At 40.2% G+C, this 16787-nt stretch overlaps 1 protein-coding gene across 1 annotated transcript in view; it reads left to right on the top strand.

Annotated features, from left to right (window-relative positions):
- Positions 1 to 8088, top strand: part of LRCH2 (leucine rich repeats and calponin homology domain containing 2) — a 53422-nt gene extending 45334 nt beyond the window's left edge. The window contains 1 exon segment of the mRNA XM_027780231.2: positions 902 to 8088. Coding sequence (XP_027636032.2) covers positions 902 to 1021 — 120 coding nt within the window. The 3' untranslated portion in view covers positions 1022 to 8088.
- Positions 8089 to 16787: the final 8699 nt, after the last annotated feature.

Genomic DNA, 16787 nt, shown 5'->3' with positions numbered 1-16787 from the left:
TGATGCAAGAGGATGATGTAGTATTTGAAAGTCTTGAGTATAGCGGCTTGCTTTGGCATGAATTTCAGTGCTTGCCTAGGGAAAATCCTGCAATTACAGAAATATGTAGCCTGATCAGCTGTCTTTTTTTGGCACAGCCAGAGTTGCAGCCCATTATTCAGGCTTCTGTTGCCCAAGTTCATCCTCTTACTGCCCTGTGTGAGGGGGGAAAAAACCTAAAGATAAGTAATTTCCTGAGTATTACAAGAGAAAAAACTCTCTTAACCCTTTGTAGTGGAACAAGAATATTAGTTCATGGATTTAAAAGCCTGGGATACTGCTCTGCCACAGCTTCTATCTAGTGTAGAGCCACAGGCCATTCAGAAATTAGAGATGCTAAGATTTACCTTCTGAATTACATATAATGCCAGCTAGCAGTTGGGAAGGTTGTCCAGCTTGTGCTGAATTTTGAAACTGAAAGATTACTTTCTTGGGGAGTGGCTCATTACTGAGGACCCAGTCTATCAGCACTTCCAAATTTTCCCAAGGGAAAAATGGCTAATAAGCCTATAAAACAAGCTAATGGGGAAGTAGGCCACTGAGCCAACAGTGCCCATCAGCCTGTTTTTCTTGCTCTGCTTATGAAAAGAAACAGTCTTTGGCTTTATGAAATAATCAGTCTTTTAAGCATCTTCTGATGCTGTCATAGTTTTAATGCTTTCAACAGATCGTAGCTATAATTAGTTTCTGACCATTCTGTTCTGTAGACTACCACATGTGAAATTTAAGGCCAAAGACATTTTCCATGCAAGTGTCATGTAATGATGTATGTGTGACTTCAGAGACAGTTTTGCATTTGTTACCTGCCTTGGGGGAAAAAAAAATGAATGAAACTTAATTCGCATACTGCTTTATTTTGCAGGAGAGACTTTGCTTGCCTCATCACATTCTGGAGGAAAGGGGTCTGGTGAAGGTTGGTCTCACAGTTCAAGCTCTGCTTGAATTGCCTACATTGAAAGTATCTCAGCTTTCCTCCATGTGACATGACTTCTTGGAAGCTAGACAACTTAACCATTCTGTTAATTTGGATTGCTCTGAGGCAGTTCAGCTTCCTACATGGGAACACCCAAGCCATCAGAAACTAATATCTGTCCAGATGCTGTAGACAGCCTTACTTCGGAGTTGTACGTGAAAACCTTGGAGTCAGCTGACAGTTAAAAGAACATAATTATTCTTTTTTTCTTTTGTAATTGGATGCACAAAGAGATTGTGGTAGCATCAGGTTCTCTTTCCAGTTAAGTTAAAAGCTGCCATTTAACATCTTGCAGTGTTACAGTTAAATGCTGGATTTCTTATCCTATGTTGAAAATGTCGTTTGAATTATTTTGGAAGTACAAAGCACGCACACGCATACCCGCGCCCACACCCCCCCCACACTCCATAATCTTTCAAGTCAATAATTTGATTTAAAGGTAAGACAGAAATGTAGCGATGGTATGATGGTAAAAATGCGAGCAACTGATCACGTGTAATTCATTTTCACTCTCTCAGAAAGCTTAATATTTGTGTTCTTTATTTTTTGCACTCCTGATTGTAACTTACACACTTCTAACATTGCCAGTATTTAGTCTGAGTGTATGGTGACTACACAAAACAGTATACAATGGGAAAAAGACACATTTTATTGAGTTTTTTCCAGTCTTCTAGGTTGGTGCCAAATATTTTTTTCATGTACTGTAGATTGTTTACATGTGAAGTGCCTGTGTAATTGATAACTCTTAATAGTCTTAAACATTTTTGAAATTTCTTTGTTTAAAATAGATAAAATGGAGATTTTTAAATATTTTAATAGGTTTTTGTAAAATCAGTATGTGAAGATTTAAGTAATACTTCACATTTTTGATGTTGGGTGTTCTAAGTTTGTTGTACAACTTGGTTATTTTCTTGTCTAATTATTAGAAAATACTGTAAATACTTTTTATTTATGATATTTAATTTGATAATACCTACCTAATCACTTTTGGTTTAATGTATTGTTGGACAAAATATAGTTGTCTACTTTTCTTCGTTTGGGACAAACAAATGTACATGGTGAGTAAGACATGAGGACTAGTGATGCATACAGAATAATGTAGGACATTTTGATAAAACTGCCAGAATCTCAGGTTTACGCTGTGACTTTCAGGATTTTGTGTAATATTGCTCCTGATCTCACATTACATTTTTACAACAGGTATATCCATAATTTATTTGGGAAATATCAGTGTTTATCTTTTTAGTGTTTACGCGATTTATTGTGTAATTTACACAAGTGTGGCATAGCACACAAATCAGTTTGTACAAATGTCACTGTGCTGAGACATTAGACTTTTCTGGATAAATGTGAAAAAGAAAAATTTCCACTGTGGTGGTTTTTTGAAACTTCTGAGTTTATGTATTTGTTTGCTTCTGCACAAATTCTCGATGTTTTGAGAACATTCTGAAACCATACACAGTTGAGTTCTTCTCTAAACAAATTGCAAATAATTTCATGACTTTAGTAAAAAAAAAATCTGTTTGCATTAGTTTGTTCTTCATGAATAGGCAGCTCAATTAAAAAAAGAGTTCTGGATATGTTTGCCAAGTGTGTAACAAGATTTGATTTTGTTCTTTCCAATTGATCAAGACCCCATGTAATATAATTCATAAAAGAATGGGGGAGGGGTATTGTTTATACCTTCCTTCATTTACTATAGTCCTTAAAATCAACAGCTGAGAGGAAAAATAACCCTTTTCTGGTAAGATTTTTTTTTAAAGGTACATTATTTTTAAATCCATTGAAACAAGCTGATTCATGTGTAACAGTTATAACCTGCTATTGTTTATAGTGTTTTCTTAAAATTCAGCTCATGGAGAGGCTGGTGTAAAGCTTAATTTGCAGTCCTAGGTACAAATCTTATGCTACATTAATATGTGTTTAAGGAAATTGGATTGCTTTGACCTTTGAAAAATACCATATTTCAAATCTAACTTTTTAAAATCATTCACATATAATTTAACAACTTCAATCCCTATTTTTCATTAAATTCAGTATCTGATAAGTCATGCTAAGACTAAAATGAAAAAGTAATGTCATTCATTAAGCGGAATGCTTGGTGTCCGCTACACTTGAGGAACTCAACCATTCAAAAAGAGTAATTCGTCGTCTTTCAATTCCTTGCTGTGGTACTCAAAACAACAAAGGTCTGTTTCAGTGTGTTAGTCATAGAATTGCTAACTAGATTGTCACTTTTGGCTACCTGGCTTAAATTGATCTGCACTGCTCTTTCATTGTCATATTTAAATATGTTTTCTGATCTTAAAGTAACCTTTTTCCTACTAAACTAAATTTACCAAGTTATATCGCAGTGCTAGCATTAAGAATTCCCTTGATGATAGCATGCCAGATGCTTACCAGGGTATTTTTAAAGCTTATTTCTTAAGTAACTTGAAAACTGGATGTGAAACTGATGTACTCATTTTAAACTGTATCATTGAGTTGAAAACTAGTAATTCTTTTTTTTTTTTTTTAATACTCTCAAGTTCTTCCCTACACACCTACTAGAAACAGTCTTGCTTTGTTATTCATTGGAAATTATTATGGCCACCTTCATGGGAAGGATAATCGTGATTCCTACAGGACTTCCTTTTTAGCATTGAAAAGATTAATGGCCTTCAAGTATCCTTACGAGCAATCTGGGAAAAAGTCCACTGTGCCTGGATGAGTATTTTCTCATCTTTCTTTAGCTGTTTTTACAAATAACAATAATAATGTAAAGCCTTGCTAAAACTGGCTGTTCCCATCATGATCTTTGTAGGAGCAACTGCAAAAAAAAATGCTAAATATTCTGAATTTTAAGTTTTAATTTTAAAGCAGCCTGTGGAAAATTGTTGCTGTCTTTGCTGTACAAGAATTTGCCAGCTGTCCCCTTTCTCCCTTTCCATTTGATTCCCAGCATTTTCTTACTTGTTCACAGATCTAATGACTTCACGTTGCTCATTACTGCGTGCCATATTCCTCCTTCCTCTTTACTTTTTTTTAAGAAATTGGTTCAGTGGCATTGGGGCACTGCTGTGATTCCAGAATCCCTGCTGCCAACATCCAAGTATGTGTGGGATATCCTTTTCCCATTTTGTTGAGGATGCAGTGTCAATACTTGGTACAGCTGACAGGACGGTTAAAAACAGAGGCCTGCCCAATTCCTGTTGCAGTTGTTCAGCTTTTACTTTGGAGGTGAAGAAAAGGCAACATTAAAAGCTTTAGGAAACTGCACTGTTTGCCTAGTAAATTGGAGTTAATAGGGTGCTTTTGTTATTTGTGAATGCTATACAAAGTTACTGCAATAACATGGTCTGAACTGTAAATTAGTGTGAATCGGCATACTGACAGGGCTCCTGCCTTGGTGTGTGTGGGTTTTGGTTGGTTTTTTTTTTTTTTTTTATGTCATTGGAATGTAGTGTGTCATACATGAATGGTCGTTCATTTAAGCAATAATGTCCCAGATATTGTGAAATCTTAAAACAGTGGCATTAAAATAGTTGTAATGTGTGGACTTCCCACACAGTATCTCAGAAATACTTCACGTCTGTTATATAATACTGGTAAAGCAGCGCGCTATCTGGGGCACTGCTGGGGATGCAGAAAACCATCTCTACCGATGTGTCTGGAGGATTTCCAAAATACCACCAAGAACTAAAATGATCATAAAATACAGAGGAGTAAGTTGGAAATAATGAGTAACTACAACATGAATCATCGTAATTTCTGGGTAAATACCTAGTCTCACTGAAGTCAGTGCAAGTTTTGCTCTTGACTTTGACTTTATTTCACCTTTTGATTTATGGAACATCTGAGCTGGAAACCATAGCAATCTTGGCTTAAACCGGTTTGTCACCAGCAAGGCTTTAGTGTCAGATCTTTTACTAAAAACAGTGTTCTCTGGTAAGACGAGGGAAGCTGTAAAGTACTACACAGATTTATTTTTTTAATACAAATTTTCTGATGTGCCATATACAGTATTAAGACTAGGAAAAATTAGTTTGAAGCACAGCTTTCAGACTAGGGGGAGGTGTATCACCTCAATGAAATTGCAGGTGGGGATTATCAGCAGTTACTGCAGTTAAAAACTTTATTTCAAATACCATTTAGTGGCAGTCTTGTCAGGTTTTGACATAAATCTGTAGCCAAATTCAAACAAAAAAAAATGAAAAGGCATCTGTTTTCACAAGAACTTGAGTTTCTGTGTGTCTTCTCAGTATTGGAGAGAGACAAAGGTCTGGCACTTGTTTCTGCTGATTCCTTAAGTGCTTGTGTGGAAGGTAGCTGTTGCATCTAACACAGCTGCAGTCTGCCTGTTTTTCTTGGCATCGGTCTGTATTGGCAGAGATAAAGCACACTTAATAATTCAGCTGATTCCAACTGAAAGCACCTGGTGGGAGTTTTCAGCCCTTTCTGAAGATAGGAGATGACTTTGTATTGGTAAATCAAATTTCTCTTTCCTCCCTAAGTCAAGCTAATGTATGTGTGTGTTGAAAGAGGTACATGATATTAAACAGTGACTTCTACTTGAAAAACAAAAGCAGATACATGAAACTCCACCCCAACACACGCAAAACCGGAATTAAGACCAAGAATGGGAAAGGCAATGTATAGTTGTCCAAGGAGAGGGTGCTCTGAGTTGATTTCACGTTGAATCACTTCACAATGAAAAGCCTTGAGATTCAGTAGAGAAAGAAAGAGATGTTCTGTAGCTATTTCATGCTGAGGAAGGTGGATCATGAAGTACAGGGAGCTTTCCGTAGAGGTTAAAATAACAAGAAATTCGGCATCTTTGTTTTCCTGAGGACTATATGTTTTGGATAGCTCTTTCCCAGTGCTGCAGAAAGCATTGCCCATCCCAGGCCCTGGGCAGGGTGCCCAGGTGGTGCCTTTTGCACCCTCTGGCTTTGTAATGAGATTGCCCCGGGGGGTGCAACTTCTAAAGGAAACTTCATGCTGCTGTGTCCTCCAGCATAAGCTGCAGCAGTCTTCTAAATAGAAAGTGCTGACTTTACTAGAGGGTAATAGTTAAGTAGATTCACCAGTAATTAACTTCCACTGGCAAAGAATGATGGCATGAGGCAGAGGAAGGTTTCTCTAGGAACTGCGGAACTTCACTGACGGAATATTACACCGTGACACTTAGCAGGTTATTGTGTTACTTGTCCTTTCACGTGAGTGAATCAAAACAGTAGTACCGTTTCTTTTTCCATACACAGCGCACTGTGGCATATGCGTAATTCATTTACAAATGGAGGGAAAGGCAAACTATTTTTTAATCAAGAATTGTATGGCACAGATATTTTTGGTAAAATAAATATGAAGGTAAAAATTACTCTCTTTCTGTGAGAAAATTTCTGCTGGTCTTGACTACTAAAATAGAGAACATAGGTGATTAACCGAACTGTAGTTTAAACTTGCCGCAGCACAGGAGTAGTTCTGACTCCTGTGTGTCTTATATAATAAAATGCCCCTTTGCTTTATTTTTCTTCAAGTATCTCACATAGTACAGCTCTGACAACATGTCTCGAAATAGTGGTTATATGCAATATTTGTTCCCTCATTGATTTTGACTTTCTAATTTTTTTAACACGTGAGGCAAAGGGAGGCAAAATTGCTATAAGCTACCTGATTAATTTCTAGGGAAGAAATACAAGTTTTTATAAAACTGACATAAGCAGACACTCTTGGTTTGAGTGTTTTATAGCCAAGTACTTTTTCAAAGAAGATTTTTTTTAATGTGTTTTTCCATACACATTTTAGAATCCTACTCTTAAACAAAACCAAAAAGTCTTTCCAGGGCTACTTTAGTATATTAGCAAATGTTAAAGGAGAAGAATAGCTCAAACTGACAGTAAATTTAATTGTTTTGGGGAACTTTCCCTTTGGGCAGTGTTAGGTTTAATGTTGTACACAATCATCCTAAGGGTTTTTTCCAACCTAGAAGATTCTATGAGCATGTGAATTCAGCGAGACTGGAATTTCCCTCAGTGGTTTTGTAACTGAGCTATAACGTGAAGTCAGCCACTTAAATAGAATTCTCGGCACTGAGGAGCCTGTCACTTCTTTCAAAATTGTGTGAAATAAGGCAAACAACTTGTTGATTCCTTTTTAATTCCCCTGCGCCCCCCCCCCCCCCCCCCCCCTGTAGTTTTATGAAGGCAGATTGTGAAATAGGAATATTTGGAAGTAGTAGGATTTTTGGTTGCTTCATTTTTGAGTATGAGTGAACCAGTGTGATCTCTCCAGAATTGCTGTATCAGTTTAGGGTTAGGTCGTGCCACTCACGGCATGGGAACGCCCGTTGTTCAGTATTAATGTGCTTTCTGGAGCATGTGCAAGACTGTGCTCTTCACATGCAAACGTTAATACGATTGTGTTTACTGAATCCATATGTTACATCAAGCGTTGTTGCAACTGTGGGAATTCCTAACTGCAACTGTTCGTGTCTGTTGCGCTAGTAGGTAACGCAAGGCTTTGAGGGGCATGCGCAGGCATTGCAAAAGGGTTTGGTGGATTACACTGGGAGTAACGTGAATGTGTTTTACTCTTACGTAATGCCTAGAACAAGGAAAATATGATTGCTTTATGGTTATCATTCAGTTATTTTATTTTGTAACTCGTGATTATGAAACTCAGAAAATGCAATGTAACTAAACGATCGGTATGTAAATGTGTGCAGGACATGGCAGAAGTAATTCTGAGGCACAGCTGGAGAGTGATAATTTTAAAATAGATGCTTAAATTGTGTATATACTTGCAAGTTCTTTGGTAGTGCATTACAATTCATTTTGCATTTCATGTTCTTGTAAAGTGTATCTTCCACATTTTTGAAGATTGTCGTCTTGTATAATACGGTATTAAGTCTTTTTTTCAGGACTTCCATTATTGCTGGAGCTTCCAACATAACATGTTTCTTTTGAAAAATGTTCCTACTGTTATTTTTTTTGTAAATAGTTTTTTTTGTATTAATCTTGCATGGATAAAACCCACATTTCCAAACCCAGTGTACATACTCTGTGTATAAAATACAAACTGTTTAATAATTTTCATGTAGTCAAGTTATTCAATTTGATTTCACTTCACTTTTTACATGTTCGTAGTAAATAATGAGAATTTGTTGTATGTTCTTTCAAATATCTGTTGCCGTTTTGATAGAGAAGTGACCTGCCTCATTACATATCGGGAAATACGTTATTTTGTAGTTACAAACAAAAGAAATGTTAACTCTTATTCCAGGGAAATGCAGGACACTTCTACATACAGAGTATATTAGGGCTTCAGTTTCGACCAACAGGGACAGCAGCGGTAGGAGTACATGAAGATAAAGATGCCTTCACTTGTAGCAGCATCTTTATATATTTACACACTTTCCTGTCTTACGGTGTGAAAAACACCCAGTGTCTTACAGCATATGCATCAGACCAACATAGTTGTTTTGGATCTTGCTAATAATGAGCTTAATCCAGTATGGAAACTCCTGCTGACAGAGGTGATCTGCTTCCCTTCTGTTCCATGGGTTGGATCTGGTAATAGCACAGGTCACCTTCTGTGTGGTTTGCGATCATGAATTGCTAGATCCAGCACTAAGGAAACAAAACTGCCAGGTTTTGGACCTGTAGTTAAGTTAGATTATTCAAACAGGTTGAAATAGAGTTCTGTATGATGAAATTAATTTTTACCTTAAGTTCTTCCTCTTTATTTAAAGATCTGGATGAATTATTAGACCTGAATATTGAAAATACTCTTTTGAGAGATGTTTTTCCCTGTGAAGCTTTTCATTCTGCACCTGCACGCATCCAGCTGTTCTTTGTTTCTTGATAAAGCACAATTTGGGGTTATAAAGCAGGAATTAAGGAACAGCATTACAAAGGAAGTGAAAACCATCCCCTGACAAAGGCATCTAAACAGTTGGAACTTTTTTTGCAGTTATTAATGAGGAGTTCGTGGGTAAAGTTCTGTGAGTCTGTTGTTCAGTTTCCAGCTATAAAGAAGACTCTTTTCTTATGAAAGGGCCTTTCGGGTCTACAGGGGGAATGATACCATGCGGAGGCCTCTGTTCCAGGCTGGACTCCGTGAACCATGAGATTCCTGTCTGTCCCTGGTCATCTTCATGGGGAAGGTCACTGTTGAATAAGGAAAGTGTGTTAAGGAAAAAAAAAAATAATATCAGCGGTTTCCACATGAGATGTATTGAGAGAATGTAAAATTGATGAAGCTTTGCAATGTAATTTTGCAATGTAATTTTTTTTTTTAAGCTTGGTTTGATTAGGATGCCACAAATAAGTATGCTACTTTTATATTTAATCGGCTGTGGATAATATGGCTCGGACATGGACGAGTCATGAGGTGTTAAAAGTTTTGTAAATGGCAGGCTCCAGCTCATAAACAAAATGTAAATAATTTACAAAATCCTGCCTTAATGAAGGTGTCTTGCTGGCAGGCTGCATCGATTCCAGCAGGATTTGAGAACTAATGGGACGGAATACATTTTATAGATCTTAATCGCAGTGCTTCTTCCACCTAGCAGTTCTTCAGGAGTAGTTCTTAGGTCTGCATAGGTCTTGCTGACTGCAGCAACCTTCTCATATGTCACATGAGCTTGTTCAGCTTCTGTTTCCTAAATCAAAGATGCTGAACTGCTAAATGGAACGCTTTTGTTTTCTGTTCAAACTGGAAGTCTGCATCTCCCTCCGCAGTCTGTCAGATACCTGTGGTGTATGCTCTTGCTTTGTGTCTGCTCTTGCAGTCCCTTCAGGTTCGTTCTTACAGACCAGGCATACATACAGCTTGCTGTCCTCAGCTGCTGGTTTGCACTGGTCAAGATTCATTGTTACGACTGTAGCCTTTTAACTTTCCTCTCTCCTTAAGATAGGTCTACACCAGTGATGGATATAACCACAGTGCCAGTGCCCCAGGCTAGCATCACTGTTCTGATAGTCTTAGTTTGTGGAAACTATGAGGGTGTAAAAAACAAATTCAGCTCCTCATCCATGGTTTCACAGAATTCTGCTGTTTGTTCCTGGTTCTGTGGTCAAACACAATCAGTTTCTCTGAGCGGCTACAAATACCCCTCAAATGGCTGTTAGAACCCTTCCAAGAATAATATATTTTTTTTAAAGTTTGAAGTTTAATGTTGCAATGACTTCAGCAGGTCAAACCTGTTTGGAAAATGTGTCTGTAACTATTTGTGCTTTTAATTAGTTAGGCCTCATTAATAACGAGAATCTCATGCTAATAATATTCTGATTTATATAGCCAAAGAGTAGATGGAGTATCTAGTTTTCACAGCTATAACACATTGCCTTCAGAACTGAATGATGGATAACTTGGCACAATAGCTCATAGCTACTAGTGAGGGCGATATAAGAAGTATTAGAACATACTAACTTTTCTGGAATTCACAGGTGATTGTTAAAGGTTTGACTTTGTATCATCTTAACATAGTTTTCATTATAGTGGGAAAATGGAACAACTAGACTGTATGTGGAACTTCTGTAGGTTTTTTTTAGCTAACATTTAAATGTGACGAACTTACTGGAATACTTGTATTTTTCAGCAACTCAATAAACATCTATCTTTGGGGTATTATAATTGTGGCTTTATTATAATTATTTCATTACTAGAATTTATGCAACTTTTCAGACATACGTACAGATAGATCCAGCGTGTGAGATCTGGGAGATCCATAGTCACAAGTTGGAGAAATGAAAGGTGATTTACCCAGAGAAAACCATGTGTTCTGTGTTAGCTGATCCTGTAGGGTCTCTGCTTATATACCCGGTTCTGTTGCAACGCCCATGATAAAGAATCACCTCTATCCCTATATCCATAGGAGGAATAAAGATGAAGTTTATATCCGCGAATGCAGCTGTAGGTCTGTATGTATAGTTGCCGCCACCCAAGCGCACAGTTATGAAAGCTCGTGTCAGCATGGGGACTGCAGGAGGCCGCCGTGTTTTGCATCTGCACCTCGACATCTTTCCGCCCCACTTGCACGTGGCGCTGTGTTCCTCTGTCAAGTGTCTTGAAGGAGATTGTTGGAGGTCTGAGCTCGCTGCTCTGATGAGCTTAAGGTGCAAAACTTCCAGAGGACCTCACCTTTTCCCTTGGGCATCCTTTCACAGGAGGTGGCCCTGGCGCCGGTGGTAAATTGTCACGTTAAATGGCATACTACTATTTTTATTTTCCATAAACCTGTTGAATGGAGGTATGTTTCAACATTTCAAGGAGGTTTTGTTGCTTTTTCTTCTAATGCATTTACAGATATTTTTTTGCTCCAAGGTTAGTGGCTTTTTAAAAGTATTTTTGCAGCTTGAGTGAAAAATCCTGATATCTGAAGCATAAATGTTAATTTATGTTAATAATAATACAATATACCAAATGGAAAGGTATGAATTCGAGAGCTGATGAGACATTGTTCGTTTCAGCTGCTTGCTTTTGGTCTCCGGAGTCTGCTGTTCTATAATTGGAAAGGGTGAAAAAAATTAAACCAACAGCAAACGCTGTGCTTTTTAGCATAAGCTTACAAGTGCATGAACTTCTGAAAAGTATTTGGTAAGAGAAACCATCCTACACTCCATGTGTTCTGCAGCCCCTAAGAAACTCGAGCAAAAGAAAGGATTATCTCCAGAAACTTTGGCGCTATCGTTTTGACATGGATAAGCAGTGCTGAAAATGCGGTCACAATGTTTGTTAAAGCTGTTCTCCCCCACTATTAGTGGGTGACGTGTCTAGCTTACATGTTCCCCTGTGTACCGAAATGGTAAGTTTGTTCTGTTCTTTCTCTACTAAGACATTTATACAATGATGAAATTGAGTTGCTTCTGCCAACAGTGATAATTTTAAGAGTTTTGGCTCAAGCGGCATAAACCTCTGTTTCCTGGGAATATCAGTTTAACGATGATTAGATTGCTTCTGGTGAAATGGCAGGGGAATTGTCAAATGGATTTCTTCCTCTCTCTGCATGCTAAGGATTGCAAAATAAGAGAGGTAGTAGGTAGAATTACTACTTTCGGACCACCCCAGTGAGCCAAGCCTCGCTTGTTAATGTTCTTGCCCTTCTGTGACCTGTCCCATGCTCACCAGTTTATCTGCTACTGTAACATCACCAGTATATTGCATCGTTGAGGCTTATTTATGTGTTTGGGAACTTCAAAACTGCCTTTGCCTATTTTTAACTTTTATTGGTGGCTTAGAAACAGCCTTATCACACCGGCCAAGTTTGAAGTCTGCTCTTCTCAATAACTTGCGTTAATGTTTTTTTCTAAGTTCTTTCGTTGCAAATTTAAGAGTTCTGTTTGTGTAAATTGAAATGACATACCTTGCTGTATTTAGGAAAAGGTACTTGTTCCTTTCAGGATTTACATGCCCCAAAATTGGGATTTTGTTTCATTTGGTTAGATTACTTGGCCTTTCGGATATCAACAAACAACATGAAATTGTTTTAACTAAAACCAAACTCAAACTTGCCATAATGTGCATAGAAGGTATCTGTAAAGCACAACAGATTTTACCACTTATGTTCCCACAGATACAGATGGAGAAAGAAACCTCTTCCCCCATTTGATTTTTCTTACTTGGACCTTTACATAAACCAAGAAACCCCAATGCACAGGAGGTTTAATTTAGTTTCTCTAAATAAGATTTTTTTTAAACCTAATTGTCTTTAAAAGCTGTGACAAATTCATGTCTAAACTGAAAGGTTACTCAACATCAAAGTTGATAAAAACGTGCAGGTCTGTTTAACTTTCTGATGAACCACATCTGACAGTATTGCAGCTTGCATTTTCCTGTGGTCACTCCCAAGCGCAGGTGATGCTGTGCCTGCAGCTGTTGAACCCTTCGTGCCGGTAGCAGGGGACTGCTGCTGCACTCGCATCTCCAGGAGTACGGGGCACTCCGCTGTTTGTCACTCTTTCAGGTTGTTTATACAAAATACTTGATGCCACCAAAGCTGTTACCCTTGCAGAGTTTATAAACGTGAAAAGCAAATGAAGTGGAGCCAACGTGCAATTAAAAATAAGCATCTGGGTAGAGATTGGGGCCACCTAAAGGGGTTGCGGTTCTCCATCGGCTTTTAGCAGTGTTGCCAAATGTCACTATGGTCTTGGCATCCCTTCACCCCCTCTCCGCATTAGCTGAGCTTCATACCTGCTGCCTCTCAATGCCTTGTCTTAACTAAGTCTAGGGCTCAAATGTGTCTTGCTTAACTTTTAAAGCAGTTGTCTGACTAGTGTGTTTGACCCCTCTCTGCCCAGGAGGTTGGACTAGATGACCTCCTGAGGTCCCTTCCAGCCTTGGCTCTGCTGTGCTCAGCCTGGCAGGCAGCAGCTTCTGCTGCAGCTGTGAGCATCCTGGTGCTCCCCAAGGTCTGCAGGGTGCTGCCCTGCTGGCTGGCTCCTGGGCTCCTGAGGACGGTGCCTGGGGCAGAGGTGGCCAGCTGGCAGGCTTCAGACAGCCGGGGAGGGTGCTTTGTGCCAAATCCAGTGATGAGGGAAATGGATGGGGGGCGCACAGCTGGTAGAACAGAGCGGGGGATGTTTCTTCACAAGTGAATATGCTCTGACGTTTCCAGAATGAACAGCTGGATTGATAGGAAAATGTATCTCTCCTGCTGGTTAGTGTGTCGGGCGTGCTGTGGCTTTGATGGACTGAAGGAATCTGAAGGCATTTTTGCCCTGCCCTGCAGCACGCTGTTTAGTGAAGCTCACAGTTTTGAGTGGACGGTTCATGCGTTGTGGTGTCATAAAAAGCATCCATAAAATGTGCTGCTGCGGGCCAGGAATTTTTTTAAACAGCATAGGAGACAAGTTTCAAGCCAAAATAAGGCATTTGAAATAGGGCTGTCAAACGTGATTAAGGGCAGGGAGCATGCTTGCTTGCTTGCTTTTCCTTTTTTCTCCGCCTCCCCGCAGTGGGAAGGCGGCAGTGGCTAACTTGTATTCTGTTGAGCAGCCCTTCCCAATGGGGAGGAATTTCTGACCTCTGATGACTTGTTTTCTGTGCCAAACACTCACAGTCAGAAAACCTTAAAGTATGGGAAAATTAGTTTTATGCTTGATACTCTCAGACTATAAAATAGGGCAGTGAATGAGGGACAGATGCTGTGGGCTGGAAAACAAGCAACCCCCCTGTTGTGCTGGGCAGCCCCTTCTCTCCTCCAGCACGCACAACCGTTCCAGTATTCCTAGTGCTCTCCCCTTTCCCACGACCACCAAGACAGGGTGGACATGGGTTGGCCCAGCAGAGCGGGCGGGAACTCCTGCCCGTTGCTACCTGCAATCCCAGCCTGTCTAATTAAAGGCAACGTCCTGGGGACGTGAGGGCATGGCCATTCCGTGGCTGAACATCTGCAAAGACCTTTCCTACTTACCCTGTCCCTTGACAATACGTGGGTTTATTTCAATATAATTTGGTTTATAATGAGCGGTGTTATACAATGTGTTGGGCCAAACCAATGCATGGATCCAGGGACTTGATGTCTTGAGGGTCTTAGTGGGGACTATGACTTTACTAAGAAAGCATCAGAGAGTGCCTCTGTTCCCATGGCGTGTTCCCAGGGGCTTTCTGCAGAGGCAGACGGGAGATGTTTCAGAAGGCAACTCTTCAAGATTCAAGGTTATGGTTCAATTAAAAGTGTATTGTAAGGTCAGTCATTCAATCAGCTTGTGAGGAATTTAGGAGTGTGACTCATTTTTAGAAGAGTAGAGGTTGCTGTACTGAAGGGTTTAAGGAACACCTTTTACAAAAGCACGCAAACTACTCGGATCCTTTCATGAAAATAAGTATTTTTCTTTATTAAGCGAAATCTTCCTCTGCCTGCTGAAATCCATCTTGTAAGTGGCAAAGGATTAACATGATGAAGGATTGATTAGTATGTTTCTTAAAGCCTGTTGAAATATTTTTTTTTCTCCATGATACATTTTTATAGTATTACTCCAATGTACAAAGTCAACTCTTAGTAACGTAGGGTGAGCCCCAACTACAGAGCATAGCACCAGTCAGAAAAGTAGGAAATAGCAGGATGGGACAAGTAGGAAATAGCGGGATGAACTTTGGGCTTAATCCTTAACACCCACAAGTGCTTGTACCCTTACAAGTTCTGTATTTCTCAAGCTTTAGACGTAAGAAGTGAGATGTTAGCCAATATTGGTGTGTGTTCAACATGCCCAAGCAGTCTCTAAGGCGGTTGAGCCCTGCCTGCGAGGTGAGACTAGGCCAAACGCTAGTTCCTGCGTACCAGTAACTGATCTGCTGTTGAGCTGTCGCAGCTTGGGTTTATTTTGGTGGGTGGCAGTGCCTCTGACAGCACCCAAGTGTGAGAAGCGCAGCAGAACCACGCTCTCTCCTACTTTTGCTCACTTTGCATGTGGACATAACAGTTATTACAGCAGAAGTGATAATCTACCTCGCTGAAGGTGAACTGTGAATTTGGCGCACAAACTGGCGGGGTGAGAACCATTTATGACAGCGAGGTGTCCTGCTCTGGTCTGCTGAGAGCTGGAAGGGGCTTTCCGGAGCCCTGGCTTGCAGCATCCCTGTAACCTGAAATTGTACAGCAGGGGCTTCAGGTGCTGATCCGCGACAACTGTGTGCTTGAGGACCTAAATCTGCACCCAGCCGTTACAGGGCTAGGGTCTTTATTCAGCAAACCGTGGACACTGGGACACGTTTGACTTTCAGTTGCAGAAGTCCTTGGAAGAGGTGGCTTGTTGGGCTTTATGCATGCTCAGTAGTTACTGAGTGGGAACTCAGGCATTTGCTTGCAGTAGTGTCTCTGCAAGGACTGAACTGATAAATCATTGCTTTAGAGCTCTTCAGTAGTGCCTCGATTCATCTTTTCACTGGACTGCTAACTGCACGTTCTCCATGACATCAGTTTTTTGGCTATTTCACATTCCTTTATCTGTGATGAATCAAACATTGTTGATTTATGTTGCAGATACAGTATTTCCTTAGTTTTTTTTACCCCAAGACAGAAAGCCGTGCTGGGTGTAAACGCTGCTCTGTAGGGTTCTCCAAAGGGCACACCCAACACAGCTCCTGTTGAAAAGGATCCTGAGGAGACCTGATGAGAATGGCCCTGCCAGGGCTCTGGCCTTGGAAATCTGCTGGGCTTTTGTAGGTCTTTAAGCAGCGTTATCTTCAGGTTTGATCACGTAGACCCGCTTCTTCATCGGTGTAATAAATTGTTGATAAATTATCTGGCAAAAACTTCTGTCCCTAGCATCTCGGGGACACCCCTGGCCAGAATCAGTCTCTCCCACTACCGGAGTGGCAGGGGCCAGTTCTCAAAGTTCTCTGCCTTTCCAAGCACGTGAGCTGGATTAGCCAGACCACCCCGCCGAGAAGCTCTGTGCACCCTGTCCTTGCCAGACCATGGTCCTGCGGCAGCTGCTGGAGGAAGGTTCTTGCACAGCAATGCTTCGTGGGCAGCAGAGCTGCAAAACAGCTCATGGGTCTCCCCTGGATTACTCTTCCCCTGCTTTTTTCACTGCTACCTAGTGTGTACATGCTCTTGGGCACGTACAGAGATTTCAACACTGACAAAAGAGGCTGGTCTACCTTTTTTCCTTAATCACATTTTCTGTTGCAGAGAAAACCTATGTAAGAGCATCCACAAGCCAAATTATACTGATAAAATCTAACCTCTTCCTGATTTCACTGGCCAATAACCAAGAGATCCCAGTCAGCGCTGGGGAAGACCAACCACTTGGAGTTGCACCTCCCTGGAAAACAGTCCTGCCAG

This window comes from Falco peregrinus, chromosome 13, assembly GCF_023634155.1.
Source record: "Falco peregrinus isolate bFalPer1 chromosome 13, bFalPer1.pri, whole genome shotgun sequence".
NCBI classification, from domain to species: Eukaryota; Metazoa; Chordata; class Aves; order Falconiformes; family Falconidae; genus Falco; species Falco peregrinus.
Note: the sequence above shows the minus strand (reverse complement) of the source record. Positions and strands in the feature narration are given on the sequence as shown.